The 19,073-nt window shown below is 44.0% G+C and overlaps 1 protein-coding gene across 9 annotated transcripts in view; it reads right to left on the minus strand.

The window, feature by feature from the left end:
- The window catches only part of CHL1 (cell adhesion molecule L1 like), a 127,932-nt gene that overhangs the window by 54,680 nt on the left and 54,179 nt on the right, over window positions 1-19,073 (minus strand). For all 9 annotated transcript variants that reach the window (XR_013955416.1, XM_080605754.1, XM_080605759.1 and 6 more), the window contains 2 exons: window positions 3,097-3,286; window positions 845-950 (listed from right to left, as the gene is read on the minus strand). Coding sequence is in view for 8 of the 9 variants with exons in the window: in XM_080605754.1 (XP_080461880.1) it covers window positions 845-950; window positions 3,097-3,187 (197 nt within the window). In the remaining variant the exon portion in view is untranslated. The remainder of the gene's footprint in view (window positions 1-844; window positions 951-3,096; window positions 3,287-19,073) is intronic.

The raw sequence follows: 19,073 nt of genomic DNA on the forward strand, positions 1-19,073 counted from the left end.
AAACTGATTCAGAATCTGAGACAGCTGGAAATTACAGTATAACAGGCATTTAGTGAAACGTATGTTTGTCAACATTTTTCAGTGTTTAAAAATAGCAACTTAATGCCAACAGAAATGTATATTTTGGCTCTTCAGCAGTACTGGCAATAATGCCTTGCTACATTGCAGAGAGGAATAGGGGGTCCTAATGCCTGGTCAACTCTATCACCTATATTTAAATGCACTGGAGAACTTTTTCCTGATCCACTGACAAACAGTCAAAGGAAAAGAAAATGAAGAAAATTTGTTAAGATACAAATCTCCAATCAGAAAGAAAAAAAAAAAAAAGAGGAGGGGAAGTATTAAACAGCAAAAATTACATGCAAACCAGTTGTTAATTTAGCCCATACCCCACCCAGTGGTGAAAGTCTCAGGAGGAGCTTTCATTACGTTATTTTTATGTTTTTGTTAATCACAAAACATATTTGGTATTTTTAGGGTTGCTGTGGAAAAGGCAGAACAGCCACTGCACACCCCTTGTCTTCTGCAGCATAGCCCAGCCCTGGTCACGAGTATCATGGGGTGAACTTGGCCTGTGCTAGAGAAGTGAAACACCACCTAACAAGAAAAAGGCATGTTAATATCTAATCATGTAGTGAGTGAAAGAAGAAAAAAAAAATAGGAAAAAAAAAAAAAAAGGCTGAATGGTCTAAATGTAAACACAAAGTTTAACCTTGCCTTGCAATTACGAGCTGGTTCCTGTACACCAGCTGTTCCTTTCCTCCTCAGAAAAGGAAAAATGTTTGGCAAAGGCTAAAAGCAAACCCAATTTCTACTTGGTTCTCCAGGTGAAAGCAGTACTTACGTGGGCTGTGGATTTCCTCTAGCTTCACATTTAATTGTAAAGTCCTCATCGAAAGGGTAGGCAACCTGGGTGTGAGATTGCTCCGTGATTGTTGGAAGCTGTGCAACTGAACACAAAGAGGCAGCAGATTAAAACCCCTTTCAAGCAAAACTGCTGAGGGCCTTTCTTTGAAAGGGACAATGTCAGAATTGCCTTACTGCTGCAAAGAGTGAGGCTTGCTTTAAATAAAGGATGATGATCATCATCTTCCTGGCGTTGACAGCACTCTGCTCCCAAAACTGCACACTTTCATGCCTCGGCAGCATGAGCTGGAGCACTGACTGCACTTGGCCATGCCCTCAGTGAGCACTGCTGGTGTCTGCTTCCACGTATAACCATCCCATCCAAACAGAGAAGAGCTTGGGCCATGCTAATGCCAAATCCAAAGCCAGAGCAGAGCTGGAGAGCAGGGCTACAGCAGGACTGACCTTTCGATAACCAGCTGCGTGCCTGACGGTGCAGCTCCCAACACGTACCACACACTTGTTTATAAACACAGCAATTCAACAGCCTGTGGCTTTCACCATATGGAAATTTGTTTCAGTAAGAAATTATGAGGCAGAAATCACCCCAAAAATATCCCCCATGAAATAAGCCCGCACGCGTATGAGTATCTTGGTTGCCAGAGCACTACCTTGCCTCGTGTTTATTCCATGGTGAAGTTAATAGCTGGCTTTTTAATACACAGACTTACAGACACAGATACACACACACATGAAGTAGCAAACTTCTGTCTCCATCCTGGATAAAATTACAAGGAAATCTATTGATAAAATTACAAGGAAATCTATCGGCTGCACAGACGACCTAATGCACCCTCCAGAGCAGACGAGCCACTAGCAGTACCGCAGTTATGCAGTGATGTTTCACTAACTTTTCTTTTCCTAAGGAAATTAAAGTGTTGCAAATGTCTGTGTAACAGAGCTGCAGAAAGGAGGATGCACCCTGCTGTGGAGCAGGGGATAATAGGATCATCACATTGTTATAGGCAGCCGGGAAGAAAATTAACATCTTTGGTTTCTCTTTTAAGCCCAAGAAGCTCAAAGCTGAAGCAAACCAGGGTATCATACCATACCGTGTGGTCTCAAAGCCAAGCACTTCCAAGCCCACCAGCTCCACTGATCAGACATAATTCCTTTTTATTAAAACATAAAGTGCTTCATTAAAGTACATTGAGGGCTCGATGGCTCCCCCGTGTAGGTACTTAAGGACAGTGGTTGCCCAGACAGTTTGTCCTGCACTTTGCAGTCCCAGCTCCACTTCCGCTCTACTGAAACACCGGGAGCCACTGTGGTACCTTCCTTCAAAACACGTCCATCTCCTTCACTGGAGTTTGGGTAGCTTTAGGAGAATATGCTAGAAACCTGCTTGATCATCATCTCCTTTGCAGCCAGGGCTCCCGGCAGCAAACAGCCCGTGGCAGGCCCACGCAACGCCCTGCAGAGGGCCCATGTCCTGCTCTGAGGCCGCAGCACCTAAACGCCTGCCAAAAGCCTACATTTCCTTCTCCCTCAGCATGCTTCATCCAAAACCCAGTACTGCTGAGTTTTGTTGTACCCCAAAGCAAACTGCAATCTGCAATCCTTCTGGTTCCCCGGGGCTTCGGCATCCACAGGCTTTCACGGGGTTGTCCCATACGAGCCTCGTCCCATATTTCCCGTGTACTGAACACACAACAGCCATGTAAAACAGGCAGTTTGAATGCTTCCCTGTGAGAGATGGATAAAGCCAGTGCTCCCCAGGGTGGTACGTGAAGCATAGGAAATTCTTCTCTGGGGACTAATGTACTCTCTGAGACATACACCTGCTCCTTCTTCAGGCTGAGACGGCAGGTTGTGAGACAAGTAAATAAGGCTGCATGTACATCATCCAAGCTTCAGGGAGATTTAGAGCCAAAATGAGGAATTTACGTGAAGGACAAAGCAGAACCCTTGGAGCTAAGCGGTGTGTTGGATCTTGAACATCAGATAGATGTTATTAGACAAGTTTACTGCTGCATTTAAACAAGTCCAAACAAAGTGTCTTACATTTTTATCACTTCTGGATTTCCCAAAGGCCATGTTCTGGCAGAATTAAATTCAAAATGAAACAACTGAAAAGTAGGATTTAATATTTTTTTCTTCAGGGAAAGGTAAAAAGGAAAAAAAAAAAAGGAAAAAAAAAAGGATACCAAAACAAAACAGCAAAGTGTTCAGTAAATAGCTACAACTCACCTGATAATGGTATTTCAATAGCTGCTGCCAAACTCAGTACAAAGAAAAACAGGCATATGGTGATCCTTTTTGTGCGTAATAGCATCTCCATCACTCTTCTGTAAACAAGGAGTCCAAACAGAATGAGAGATACCTTATGCTTCCTCTCACCATCAATTCAAATCAGATGTAAGAATGGGAAATTGGACGTCTAGCAAGGAGAAGAAAGAGCCATATTAGCTTGCAATATTAACTTGGTTCTAATGAGGTTACTAAAGTAAAGCAATGCTTCAGGATTTGCAGCTAAATTGCACAAAGTGGTATAGTTTCCTCTCCTCTCCCCCCACACCCTGGCTTTGGGAAGGCTCTACATTAAATCTCTAACAAAAAATACTTGCAAAAAAAGTACATATCAATTATAGCACAGAACTATAATTATTTTTTGCTTTGCAATTAAAAGCAGGGATGGCTTAAAACATGGTATATTTGTAATCATTCCAGTTCATAAATTTTTCTAATGAGAGTTGTGCAAGTTGGAAAGTAATGTAACAGACCTAATGAGAGAAATTTAGTACTTTAATGACCTTACTCATAAATCTCATATGTCTTTTATCTTTCATTTATGTCTAAAAAAGGAGGCTTAATCCAATTTAGTTCATTAATAAGGACCAGAGCATGAAACCTCTGCTTTTATTCCATAATCCCAGAACTACTGCAGGTAGGTTTTACACAATCCATTGTACATCATTAGGCTCTGCATTACAAGGCAAAAATGCCGGGCACCAGCCACAGGAGAAAAATTTCAGCTCTAATTAGTGTTTAAGTGCAACTCACAGAGGAGTAAAGGAGGGAGAGCCCTAGAAATGTAGGTGCATGGAGGGTTTCAGTTATCAGCACCACTTGCAATATCTCAGTGAAATATTAATGAGCGTATGGTATGTTTTGTATCTGCTAACTCATAGCACTTACAGAACATCCGTCATGAAAAATTTAGACTTCAGCTGTCAGGATAATTTTGCAGGAGCAGTTTCTGAGACAGGGCTGCTACGATGCAGGGACGACCCAATGCATCAGCTGCACAGCCCCTTCAGCTTGTTCAAGCCAGGGCCCTACAAAGCACAGAGCTGAGATTTCCTTCACCCAGCATGTTCCCTCTCGTGTCAGCTCTCCTTTCTGTAAAGGTGCTACCAGGATAATTTTTATTCCTTCAACCTTCCTGCAAATCAACATCTTTGAGACCAAAATCCCTGGTTTAAGATTGAAATTGGCCAACGAGAGGACAACAGACAGACATGATAATCCCATAAGCCTCATTTGTGTAGAAATGAGGCTAAAAAACAGATGTCTTATAAGTATCTTAGGCACCAAGCATTCGCTAGTGGAAGAAGCTGCTGATCTGCTCAGTGCCTCGCCGGGCGGAGGGGAACAGCACAGACAGGGACACGGGGACAGGGACCCACTAGGTGCAGCTAAGGCAGCACCCAGCAGCAGCAGCACACTCTGGTTTGTGGCAGTAGAAATTTCCTTTGGCTTGATTCCTCCTAGCCCTGACTTGCGAGGAAGAGGCCCTTCCAAAGCTCTGTCCAGTAAAATCCTTATTCCCTACTGCAGCCCAGTGTGTGGTGGGCACATGCGGCCTGGAGGCACCCAGATCCCCCAAGTGCCGATAGCTGACAGCTGCGCAGCCTCGGCCTGTGTGGGATTTCCTGGTGCTCACAGACCCTCAGGTCCAGACCCACCCCCGGCATTTACAGTGACACAGAAGCTCTGACAGCAGTCTCCCAGCCACACAGCTGCAGTTTCTGTTCACACAAGTCCGACCAGGCTTGCTGCTCCCAAGTGGAGCACTGATGGCAGCAAGGCCCTCTTCTTCCCTCACGTGCTGAGGGTGCTCTGCGGCCTAGAGCAGCGGCCACCGACATTGCAGAAGGCAGGCAGCTTGCTATGGCTGCAGACCGAGGAGGAGGGAGTTTCCTTTTACATGAGTGGCACAAAGCGTTGTGCAGCTACAGATTAAACTCAAGGAAAAAAAAATGATGGCCCTCAGCAGACAGACAGGTGGAGACATCCCTCATCAAGCCAGTAACCTCAGTCAGGGCGACGTGCAGGCAGGGCCGGCAGGCACCATGTGCTTTGTACGACAGTCATGGTTTGGCTCGCCCACCAAGCCTCAAGCCCACAGCTCAGATGAAATTGCCAATTCCCTCACCAACTCACAGACCTTCCCCCCCCCCATATCCAGCACCCAAACACCCCTCAGCCCCTTCCCAAATCACCAACCCCCGCCATCTCCAAGGCTCCCCCATCCATCCCAGCCTCGAGCGCTGCCACGTACCCAAACAGGCAGCACGATGCTTCGCTCCTACGATGATTAAACCCCAAACCAAAATTTCTCATCTCGTGCCAGTTCCTAGCAAATGAACAATTTAACTGCTTAAGCAATTTGGAGAAATAAATGAGGTAGCTGCACAAGAACTTGGCAGCAAGGGGCAGGTTTCGGTCTCAGTAGTGCCAAAGCACAGCACTCTCCTGGGGGCCAGTGTGAGCCAGATAAAAACCTGCAAAATCTTGACCTTGGTAAAAACAACTACTCTGCTCTGCAGGGAGCTGGAACAGCCCCATAGCTTGAGTTGGATACCTGTTTTTTTCCCAGGAATCCCAAATTCTCCTTAGTTCTCCCTAGGAGTTAGCTGCAGCATCCCTTGCACTGGGGTGGCAAAAGCTGATGGGAGAAAACCTTTCCTCAGCGCAACGAACAAGAACGCTACAAGAAATGTTACATTTCTGATTCCTCCTCCTTTTTCCTTTTCCCCCTCCTCCCTATGTTTCCCTCTTTTGTCAGCCTCAGGCTTAACTCAAGTAATTTGAATTCACTGCATATATTTATCTGTAGTTCCTTACCTGCAATTCATTATTTACTGTGCTGTTTGGTTAATAGTAAATACTGATTGCTCTAAGGACAGCTCATTTGTTTGTTTAATGAGCTGCCTTTTACTTACAGTGAGCGAATCTTTCAAAATATCAGTATTTCTAAGGAATGATGCCGTTCCAGATTACATTATTGTATACCATTGCTCCCAGAAACATGCAATACAAATATTGGACGACTAAACAGCAAAAGTAAATAAATAAATAAATAAATTCCATTTATCTCATAAACCTAGTGAACAATTTTCCCTACATGTAATTACTGCATTAAAATTGCTCATAAACAGTAGCAGAATGACAGCCAAAATTCCCAGATTAGAGGTCTAGTGCTTCCAAGAGAAATTACATTGTACTATTAAAAAAGGCATCAATCTCAGCTATTTGTTTCCCTCTTAAAATATGCACGATTTGGTTGCTGTGTAAGTTCTGTAGAGTGCAAATATTAATGAAAGTACTGAATTCCCACAGCTTAATATTTGGTACATTTCTGAAGTGACCTTTTCATTAGCTAGAATCAAATTTAATTTCTCAGTGACATATATATTACAAGATTCTTAAATAAAAGCTGTTGGTAATTACAAGTTACAGCCTTCAGGGGTGGCCCCAGTCACAGAACAGCAGAACAAAACTCGGGAAAAAAAAAAAAAATATATATATATATATAAATGTTTCCTGGTATGAGAAATGAAAATTTGGTTATTTAATTAGACCATATGTTGCAAGATAAGTGTCTGTATAGCACAGGAGTTTAATTAAGTACGCTAATTCTTGGATACAGTCACAGATAAAAAAAGAATCCCAGCCTGAGTGACAGACTTCCCCCAGCTCAGAAGACCAGCAGCTTCTCTAGCTTCCGATTTTCTTTATCGCCTCCCACCAGGTTGGCAAAGCCACCCTCTGGCAGCCAGAGCACTGACTAAATCCCCCTGGCTGGAAGAACACACCTCTGCGCTCTCCCATGCCCTGAGTAACAAAACCTTCCTGCTTCGCTAGTTAGCTGAGACAGGCTGGTATTTATGCTAGTGAAACCTTAAATGTAATGCTACGACTGCAGCGTTTATGCTGCTATAGGGCTTTTTATTTCCCTGAAACACAACAAAACAAACAAAACACAACAAAACACAACACCACCTGCAGACTCATTCATATGTCTGGATATATTTGGAAAGGATGAGGAGGAATATTCATAAGGACCCATCCTTTCACTTCAGGTGTCGATGTTATACGCAGCTTTTCTCCTAAAAGCTTTTGGATGTCTCAGTGCATGTAGCAGCGAGAAGATAACCTTCACCTGACTCCATCCCAGTAGCTTATTTTTGGAAGTTGTTACTTCTCAGGAAAGTAGTCCATGATGCAAATTCTGGAAGTGATTAAAGTAATCATTCAAATCAGAAAGGGTCTTCCTGCTGTGGTAAAATATTTCCCAAGCAGGTACTAGGCTGTAGCATATAGATATGAAAACTTTTTTTAGATGCAACCTCACTCCCAGGAGGTTTAGTGAGAGGAGCCTGGGCATTATTTATCTTGCCAAGGACTTTATGAACATTATTGGACAGCACAGGTAAAGTACAAGCTTTCAGTGCACTTAGACAATGTCTCAACTTTATTTTAGAAAAAGTGTTTCGAACATGATTTCAGCTATTGTGCCTTCCCAATTTTGGAATCTATTAGTCTTTAGATCTTTCAGCCCCCCAAAATGAAAACTAAAAATGTGACAGAATGCATATAAAGATTAAAGAAATATGCATGCAAGGCTGTGAAACATTTTACAGCAGGACAAGCAGGAGAAACACCGTTGATTTAAGAACCAGGGTAAGTAGTACCACGAATTTCCCTGGGACAAAGCTTTAGGAAACAAGTAGGGGTGTGGGGAGCCTGGCTCGCCAGGTGCTGTTTAGCTGGAGGAGAAGCCAGGCAGTGGCTGGGAGCGCCAGACGTGATCTCACCGGCAAGGTGAGGCTGGGAAGTGCCGCACATGAGCATCTCCTGTCCCACCGCTTCCCCACAGGGGACCATTTTTGCACGTTCCCTGTCTACTCCCAGCTGTTTCCAGCAAAATCCTAAAATGCTGTCCTCCCGAAGTCTCCGCACATCACACCCTATGCTTGCAAGCCATTTACAAGCTGGCTGCGAATGGTTAATGCTTTCTCTTGGTCATCACTCTGTCCTTACAATTGCCCAGCACCTGACAGCTCTGATTTAATTTGTTTCATACACCTAGCAGCTGAAGAGCTGTACTGCTAAATCATCCAGTACAAGCACCATATTTCTTAAGGCCTTACACATCTTATACACGCACACAATGACTGGAAACTACAGAAATGGGGCTTCTAACCAGTACATGTGGTCTGCTTGTTGGTAACTGCTTGTCAATGCAAAGCCTCACTTCTAGGATCTAGAGGTGTCTGTGAATGTGAGATCTTCAGGCTTCTCTAAAAAAAATAAAATAAAAAATGATTCCCTATTGCCATTTCACCAATGTGATTCATGTAACTTAAGATTATCTGAATAAATTTTTGCTTACATTTCCATTGTGCTCTTTGGATGGCTCCCTTCAAGTCTGTATGAGTTTGGTTTTACAACCAGCATGAAACTGGGCAATACATGGTATTTGAAGTGAATAAATAATACATCAGTACCCATTTAGGTCTAGCTGCTGAACCCACCTAACGGTGACTGAACGCGACCTGGCCCTGCAGAGGATCATTTGTAAACTTAAGCTGAGCGACCTTAAATAAAACTCCCCACCCCTGTATTTGCTGTCCGTGAAAATTGTGTGAGCAAGCTTAAGACCCAGAACATTTGATAAAACAACAGAATTGATACAAATTACACAAAAGCTGAAAACAAAGTTCCCGTCTGAAGCTAAGGATATTTATGACAAAACCTACTCGGAAGGTGGCTGCCCTGCGAGGCCTGTGGGGGCAATAAAGGCTCAAACAAACAAACAAACAAACAAACAAAACCCACAGAGTGAAAATCAATGTCTAGCTTAGCTTACTCATAAGCAAAGAAATAAGTATTAACTATGAACAGGATATTGTTTATGCTAAATACATCATTAAACTTTAGTTATAGCATCATGGGCACAGCACATATAAGTAAATCGAGATAACTGCTGGCAGGGTCATTCCTACAACTAGGTGCGTACAAACCCAAATGCCCCATAGCCAAATGCTACCATTATGTATGTTCTTAAATATGTGAATAAATACAAGCATGTGCACTGACTTACGGAGAGTGGTGGCGTTCACCACTGAGCCGAACTCCGGTGACTCCAAGGCCTGATCCTGCTGATGGGACCACATGGGTCAGCAGCAGCACTGCAGAGCACTGCTCCCCAGGTGCATGCATCCTGCTGCTTCCTACAGCTGTGGAATGACCTTCTGAGACAAGTGGTGCACCTAAACTTTTGTCCATAACAGCTACTAATGGGTGTATCTTCCACAAATGTGAGTACCTTTTTCTTTTTTCTTAAATGATGATGTATTTTGATCCCCATCACCTGAGACAATGAGTCCCTCATTCTGGGCTCTTTCCCCAGTTCGTTTTCAAAGTGGGTCACCTGGTTCGCTCTCTGTGAATTGCCACGCGTAGTTTTTAGGAGCCTTGGGGACCAGCCAGGAGCATGAGGACAAGGGAATATTGCTGCCTCGCGCTCACATCTTCCCATCCTCTAACATCAGCAACCAGGACATGCAACACAGACTTTTATGGCCTGCCATAAAAACATTCCTCTTGCGGGCTGCAGAATAGCCCTCATTATTTTAGGCACTTAGAGCCAAGAAAACACAGAAAATTAACGGTTACGATTTGAGGGACCCAAAGGGGCCGGGCAGAGCTGAATGGGGAGCTGCACTCAATGTGCAGGGCAGAGGCAGCAACTCCCAGCTACAGGAGCACGGGGGCTCCCTGTAACAGGTGAGTTTAAGTCTATAGGGATGAATTTGGTTCTTTCCTGAGTAGGAACCCATCCATACCTTTGCCCTTAACTCCTTCTAGCCTCCTTCTAGTTTTACTATGGCAGCAATCTCTTTATTTCAGGGGAAAATCTGGATTTAAGATAGTGTATTTGAGCTGTATATACTACATCCTGCAGCATAAATTGCTTATGTAAATGCTTTACAAACTTCTAAGAGATCTACAATGATTTAATTAGCAAGTTTTTATGATATCTAAAGTTAAAATTAAATTCAAAAATCCTACTGTAATTTTAGACTATATTTCTCCATCGCATTATAAAGCACAGTTTACATAATACTTGCACAAGCCATCATAAAACAAGGCTCTTGGCTTTATATATGCATACATTTACAGAGGTAAAAGCAGTCTAACCCTCAAAGTGTATCCGTTGCATCACCTTTTCCTAAAGACATGGCCATACATTTATTCAGTAGTTGTTAACCAGTGGAATCAGCGTGCCTGCTCCAGCACCAGCAGATAAAGCTGTAAGGGAGGAATGTTGTACACATGGCTTTTTCACAAGCCCACAGACACACAGTGACAGTCACTCCCCCATGCTGGTAGCAAAACAGCAGAGATGCGAGCTTTAGGGATATAGCTGAAAGCACACCAGCTGGTTAAAAATTAAACCATAGTCTGAAGCTTTTTTTTATTACTATTATTTTAAACTTGAGACACAACATGTCCTAAATGACCTTACCACATTTCTGGCTGAAACTAGTTTCATATTACTCAAAATTTTCATCAGCAATTAGCATTTCAGCTCATAGGTCAAGCATGAAGCCCAAAACAAAGTACAGTAGCACCAGGGCTGAATGACTGGAAATGACGGCGTGTCAGCCGGGCACAAAGGACATAAAAGCAGGTTGCGGTCTGTTTTCAGATGAGACTGCAGAAGACAGCCTCCTCGAGTGGAGGCGATGCAAATTCTCCTGGTTTCACAATGAATTTGTGGCAAAGGCACTTCGTTCTTTCGCACGCTCATTCTCCTTGTTTCAAAGCGGAGAACAATAGGAAAGTCATGAGCTTTCTCGTGGCAATAGCAACAAATGCCTTATAGCAAAGCAACGTCTCCGGGAGGATCCCTGCCTCACCTTGAGACCCAGCTCGGGCCAGGGGCTCTGCAGAGCCCTGGTGGGCTGGAGGTGTGGGGCAGGGTCCTGCCCCGCAGCCCCAAGGTTTAGTGAGATTGCTCATTCCCCATAAAACCCGGGTAAATCAGCACATCCCTCTCCCAGTCTCCTGCTGGGAAGTTACTGGAGAAAGGCTGCGCTTTATCAGGTAGTAAAAGAGGGGGGGAAATTTAGAGCACCCAGGAGCTAATGGGCTGCGTGAAGTGTGTGGCATGCGCGTGGTATGGGGGCCATCCGCATGGCAGGAAAATCACCTGACGGTGACAGAAACCACTGCAGAGCGATGAGGTTCCCACTTTGTGTAGTGATTTTCACAGCATGGGTCCATGTTTACTTGAGAGTTCCCTGTGCTTGTAGCAAGGTGACAATGTGCACAGGGAAAAGAAGGTATTTAACTGCAAGTGAATTACCCTAAAACCAGCAGCAAACAGCAATTATTCCTACTTGATTCATTAGGGATGAATTGTTTCTGATCCGTCCCTGACAGGTGAACTGCACCATTCCTTCCCTTGCCCCAAGTATGCTCCCAAGATCCCAAGAGGAGAATCCCGGCAGCTTGCACGCATCAAATCCTAAAACCAAAGGAGAACAACCACAATGATCTCTTCTGAGGCACGTGAGAAACTGACGGGATGAGTTTTTTTTGACTGGGATCTCCAACGAGGAAGAAGTTCATAATCTTAATGGAAGTGCCTGAGATATTCTACTAAATAGCATAATATTACAATTTATCAGGTCATCATTTTGCTTTGATGGCTTATGTTAATGGAGATGTTTTGTGTCGAGGTTTTCAAGGGAACAGGGTTGCTGATAACGTGAGGATTACTTCTGGTCGTGGGCAGCAGGGACTGAAAGTTTTCTGCACTTGCTCATGCAGCATTTCTGCTGTCATACTCTACAACCAGAGGAGTTTTTAGCTCCAGCACTTGCTTCTCTCCATTAATGCCTTTGTTCAGAGTAGTGAATCAAGACATCAATCAACTAAAGTGAAGACAGTTAGCTGACAATATATTGAATGTATCTGCAGCAGCTCTGAAATAAAGGAAAAAGACTAATTCTGTTTCTCTTTTGGATCCATGTTCATCAGCCCTTTCACTACTGAGAAGACAGAGAAAAGCAGTTTCCAGTGTCTGCATTATTTTCAGGTGATCACACAGAAAATCTTCATCCAGATTTGAGTCCAACTAAGGTGCCTAGGTACACAATAATGAGGAAGCAAAACACGCAGCACACACACCATCCAGACAGTCTAGAAGCCATTAAATATGTATGGTTACCCACCTATTTACCAACAAGTACGTGGAGATAAGGAAATTGTGGGTATACCGAGTCTGTTCCCTCAGCTAGCTGGTAGGAGTCAGGTAAAGCATCTCCCAAAACCACAGGACAGAAGTACAGATCAGAAACAACACAAAGGCACTGCCCACTAACTACACACAAGTGTGGTTACAACAGTAATGTTCCTTTCTCTTTTCTTTTGGTGCTTTGCTTTCCATGGGAGCAGTAAGATGTATACAACTATGGCTGAACTATCATCATCATGCTGATCTATTATAAATAATATTTCGTGTTAGGTGAATAACATGGGGTCTTTCAGAGGTGCAGGCCACAGTGTGCCAGGTTAAGAAGGTGCAAAGAGGACTCACAAAGAGACTGCTACTAAATACAGAGATGTGCCCGTGGCCAGGGCAGCTCCCTGGCGTGAGGTCGAAGTGGCCACAGGCCCTAGAGCAGGGCTGCGGCTCTGTAGTTCTGTCAGGGAGCACTAGAAAGGAGCAAATCTAGCTACTGAAATAGAATACTCGAATAAAACTAGTATTTTATTCCACTTTGCAGAACAGCCAGTGGGAGACTTCCTCATTAGAGCCAATATGTCTAAGGCATGGGAGAGCAGGAGCTGCGGGTGATATATTGCCTGCCTTCACACTCTCCTCTCTGCTCTTTGGCAGCGGTGTAAAACCCCAGAGCTTGTGGATATCGTGGTCTTCCAAACACGCAGGGAAGTTGCTAATGGCTGGTGAAGACACTGCAATGTAAAAATGAAAACTTCTTTTGCAATTAAAGTCCATGCCCTTTGAGCTTTCCTCTCCACTCTCCTCCGTCTTTTATTTAGCTGCAGTTATTTAAAGCACTGATCTCTGTTTAAGCAGCTGCTGCCACAACTAGTCAGCCCAAGCAGCTCTTTTAATTAAATATTTGCTGCTGTGCAAGTTTTCTCTCCCCTTCCTTCTATCCTCATGGACATTTGTTCTTGCAGAGTTAACAAGTCTGCTGAGCACCCTCTGCCTGCGCCTGAAAGGTGTCCCACACTCCAAGCAGCCCAAGTGATGCAGTGTCTCCACAGAAATGAATTTTGATATGCACCCTGTCATTTGCTATCAAGAGGAACCATTAATAATAAGGAAAAGAAATAAAACTTGCTGGGATTTAATAATCATTATTAAATTATGTCATTTACATAATTATGCTGTAGCTATTACACCAAAGTTTCTCATTTTATGGCGTGGTAAATTGGGAGAGTGTTTCACAAAGTGACTTTTTTTTCCTTCTATCCCCTGTCTTTCACCTATAACTGTAAATATAAAGTTGACCAGGTAAATGATGCTAAACCACAACAGACACTAAGCATGTTTGCCTACAGAATGGGAAAGCAGATGAGATTCAAAACATGAATAAAAGAATTCTCAACAACACTAGTTTTCCAGCAGGCTAGAAATTTCTCTCTTAGAGTTTCTTCTTAGTCAGCAGAGCAGGACCCTGTGCACAGCCAGGTACAGCAATGCCTCCGTGATGCTTAACGTGCCTCCCAGCCAGGAGCAGCGAGCGCTGGATTTACCCCCGCAGAACTGCCCCATGCGTTGCTCCCACAGGTCGCCCCAGGAATAGCACTCGAGGCAACTGGGTTGAACAAATGCCAATAAAAACTTACTTTTCTTGGGCAAAGGCTGCTTTGGGGCCGATGGCTCACAGACACCTCCCTTGACTCATCTCTACGTGGTTGAAGCATGACTCGGAGACTCTCACTGCTTGCAGACAGCAGAGCCAACTTGGTGCGAACCCGCCCCACCTTTAAGACCCCCTACCCATTAAGACCCCATTTGACACTGGAGATAAAACAGATAAAGAGGAAAAAAAAATGTTTTCTGAGCCCAGATGTTTCAGCAGTCAGCACGGATGCTCGCAGCACCTGTTGATGCAGAAACGAGAGCGCAGCGCAGGCTGGAGCTGAAGGGGTGTAGCGCTGTGAAGCCACACAAACACGAGACTTGGAACATGCAAAGGAGATGGGGAGATAAAAGTTTAGGGAAAAAGGAGGCAGCAAGAAGAGAATATGAGGAAATTAGACCAGACACCAACAAGCATGATAGAGCTATGCGGGGCCTCGAAGCAGCTGCTGTTAGATGTAGATGAGAGAGTGAACAGCTCCTGGGAGAGGGCAGAAACTGTCAGAATAGCAGGGAATGCAGATGAGTTTGGGACCAGCGCTGCACAGAGACAGACAGGGCAGGGGCTTGGGAGAACTCATGCTTCAGGAGCAGGAACGCACTAGGGAAGAACTGAACGTAGCACCAGGTCCCAAAGCACAGCGTGGGGAACAGGAGATGCCGCAGCGGTGCCAGCGGTCTGTGGGGAGGGGAGAGGAAAGCAGCTCACTGAGGCACAGCAGCAAATGTTCCTTCAGCGCCGGATTTCAAACCGCTTGATCTCTCCGAGTGGAGAGACACAGTGGGAATTTATTTCAAAAAGAAAGACTAATGGCAGCAAGAAAATCTCATCTATATTCACATAAATAAATATAAAATGAGAAACATTGTGAAATACAATATTGTACAAGCTGTTCAGTAGCACTTGCTCCAGAGGATGCTGATCTGCACCAGGCTGTAGCCTTTGAGGTCAGGATAGAGGCTCCTGACTGGCTTCACCTTAACTGGCAAAACCAACCAACCAAATAAATAAATAAATAAATAGATCTGTTTAACTGGCAAAACCAACCAACCAACCAAATAAATAAATAAATAAATTGATATGTTTCCGTGGGAAACACATCAAATTCCACTCATGTGCACCAAATCTCTTTCCCAGACTTTCCAGTTAGTGGAAGCAATTAGTAAAGCAAAGCACGGTTAGGTTAGAGCCAACTTCTGTTACCTATTGGCAGGAAAGCCTTTACTGGCCAGCGAGTGGAGAGTGAAGATTTATTAAAATTATTTATGTGATTTGTAAAATGTTACCAAACGTCTGCAATTCAGCCTGCTTCCTGAGAGAAACATAAAAGGGCAACGTCTGAAATCATTGTTTTCCTCTGATTCATTCTCCAGTAAAGCCCAGTTCCTTACCACCCTGCTGGGCACCAGGCAAGTAAATGCAAACACCACAAACAAGTCCTCCAAATCAGCAGAGATACCGAGGAGGGCTTGAGAGCTATTATAAAATGCCTACATTTATTATAAATGCCTACATACTACATTTAGTAGTAGCCAGAAAGTTAAAAATAAAAATAAAATAATATTTTTTTTTAAAAAAAGAACTGATATCTAAGGGATGGATTCCCACCTCTACCAGACTTTGCCAGACCCTGAATGCTGTCGGGCTGGAAGCACCAAAGTCAAGACAAATGAGAAACGAGTTCCTCCTTCTGCAGCTGCTAATGAGCCCCACTTAAAAGGCATCTTTCTGTTTCCTAATTTTCTCTGCTTTCTTTTGTAACACCGTTTCCAATTTTGAAACTTTGCTTTATGAGCGCGAAGGTTGTTTCCATTCTCAACTTGTCTAATGTTCAAAGCTGGCTCACCGAACTTGTTGGGTACAAGGAATACTGCTTTCACACTCAGAAACCAGTGTTTTCCACAAAGACTTTAAGCCTGCATAATCCAGGACAAGTTTGGGCATCCCAGCCTTTCAGAGGCAGCTCTCACTGTCTGCAAAAGCAGCTCCGGGGCTGCTACCACCAGGACGCAGCCAGGAGGATCCATCCAGGAGCTAGTTGTTATCTCTAGCACCACTTCTCCTTCTTGAAAGGGACCACCCAGGACTCCACAACACCCCAGACTGGCACACAGCGTGGCTCCTCTCTTTCTAGACCTAAGGGATGTGCAGACAGGACCAGCGCTGATTAAGATGTCCCAGCACAAAGCAGGCTGGGGCTAACCCAACACCTGCTTAACATGCCAGGTCAGCACGCTGTAAAAAAGCTGCAGGTGCAGCATACACCCTGCAATATTCAGCTCAAACACCCCGCGCTATTGTTTCACCCCTGCTCAGGGGCTAACCTTCTTAACTTGAAAGGCTCTCAGCAGCTCTTTCACAACAAATAACAAGGAGTGAGATTTCAATTTCGTCACAAAGATGGCACCACCTTTGCTCCAGGCTCTGCAGAGCTCAGATGCTGACACCAAACCTCTGGGAAGGAAAGACCCCGACGGCATCCCAAAGTCCTTCCAGTTCCCTACTGGAGTCAGAGCTTCCCTCAGCAGGCAGGGCCCAGCAGCCTACATCCTACCCTTGCACATCAACGTGCCACTAATCCTGAACCACAAAAAGGCTTAAAATATCTGTCAATCACGCTCCCTCCACGCAGTCCTCACAGTCTTGCTGGTAGAACCGTGACTGCGGGCTGGAGCGCGGCACGGCAATGTGCTGGGGGAAATTAAAGCCCAGCCGGGGAAACAATTGCTGCCACAACGCGTGTAATCAGCAGGAGATGGTATGGATGTTTGCAATTCCAAGCCATGGAAGGCATTTTTAGAGTGCTTTTAGTCCCATCCTTTCTCCTTTAACGGTAATATTTTGCTCCCTAATAGTTGCATTTTATACCTAGGTCATAATTTTACGAGGCACAAACTTCTACGGTATATGTCAAGCTATGTAGTAAAGTCAAGCAAACACTTGTAGTAATTACATGCCCAGGAGATTTCATAACATCACAGAATTAACAAGCAGTTTAGCAAATTATATATCACTTGATCTGCAATTGCTACATCTCCAGCAAAGAGCTCCGCTCCGTCTGCAACGGCAGTGACACGGCACGTCAGCGCAGTGCGAGCCTGTCAGGCGGTTATCGCGCACTAATATTAGCCTCCACCTTATCTCGTCACGTTTCTCTTTGAAGATTGAAGTATGATTTTCTTGCACTTTCTTTTCAAGAGGGCAGTTTGCAGATTTAAGAGCTTCTGCACTGGGAAAATGAGGTTCTGCTTAACAGAAACATAATCCCAACCCGCAGAAAGAGACACATTTCTCACTTCTCGTGATTTGCACTAGAAATTTTTTTACACTTTCCTTTCACTACACAGCAACCGTTTAAAGGGACTAGCTCCATACAAAGGTGACTAGGTCTTAATTCAAAATGGGTGTCTTGACACACATAAAAGCTACACGGATAAGCTGAACAGGGGCGCAGCCTTCATGCTGGGCAGAGCGGCGTGCCCAGCCAGCGGGAGCAAGGTTCTTGCTGCAGACATGTTACTGAAGTCACCGGTCTGGCACAAAGCTCATTAAGCGCCCCAACAATCATTTTGATAAAGAATAAGCCTCTACTCTCAGAACTTCAGAGTTCTACTCTTCCTCTACTCTTGAAAACTTAAGGATCAAGGATGGTTCAAAAGATTTCAAATAAAGGAAATGCGGGATATTTATTTTTAAAACATTTCTTTCTAAACTGCTTCAGTGATGCCAAGGTTACCAAAGGGATTACAAACAATCTGTACAAGGAGGTATCCGAGCACTGCAACAAATTGCCCAGGCAGCCATTTCATTTCAGCTCAGAGGTGAGCGCCCTTCACTGTTTGCTTAAAGGGATTTCCTGCAAACCCTGCATCATTTGTCTGACACTAAATGGGAAGCGTAATGCATTTAAAGAACTCACAGATTAATCATCTGTTAATTCTCTTTTCTGAACAGCACAAAGCAGAGAAAATGGTCCAGGATTGACTCCATTCATAAGCGACACAAATTTCAAGGCAGACTACTTTCTGCCTTGCATGTGGCCTACTGGGGCATCTGACCTCTAGACAGGCTGGAGTAAAACGACGGAGTAAAACCTGCGAGGTGGGCAACCTGTAACAATGGTGAGCTCCGTTCTGACACAGGAATTTTATTTTATACTGCTGGCAAATTTGATCGCAATTCTAACCCTGTTGGTTGAATGGCCAATGCACTGGAACTCCGTCTCCAAACAGAGCTGACCTTACTGCTCGTGTATTGTTTTCTTTAGCAAGTGACTAATCTATACTGTGCAGACCTAATACATCAGCTGTCTGCCAAAAGGTGTACAAACAATCCACATTGTAACCGAGTCTATTAATATGTATTAAAAGTCCTACTGCAGTTGACATGACATTCCTGTACATGAATATGAAAATACAACTACTGTATTAAAAAAATTCAACTAATCATGCATCACTGATTTTCTCACTGTGAGTTTATAATTTAAACTTTTAACTGTATCACAGCAACCTCATCAAGCCATGATTTCTTATGGCTGTAGAACCAAGAAAGCCCATTACAGTAACAAGAATAAAAGAAAGCAAATACAAACCTGTTCTTGAAGAAGAAAGAAAGAAAAAGGAAAAATGAAAAAGAGTAAAAATGAAATGGAATTTTACATCAAAGAAAAAAAAATCAGTGAGATTGTGCATCTGCTTCCCCCGTTGTTTCATATTCTACTGGTTATAATAGGAACGTGGTCTATAGCATAAATCTGTCTAAAAGGGCACTGATGCCCAGCAGACAGAAGAGCCATGACAGGTGACAACCCAAAGCAGACAGACTGGAGGTGACTTCTGAATAAACCTATGTCAATTATGGGCCAGACCCGGGAAATCAGACATCAGATCCAATCCACCCATACAGCTTTGACTTCCACAGAGGGCAGGAAGCATTACTTAATTCTTATTCCACTCATGGGTTTAAGCCCTTTACTCAGCTCAGCTTGCTTAAAACCTTGGGACTCGAGAGCCTGGAACCTCCGAGCCC

Source organism: Anser brachyrhynchus, assembly GCF_964034855.1.
Source record: "Anser brachyrhynchus genome assembly, chromosome: 10".
NCBI classification, from domain to species: Eukaryota; Metazoa; Chordata; class Aves; order Anseriformes; family Anatidae; genus Anser; species Anser brachyrhynchus.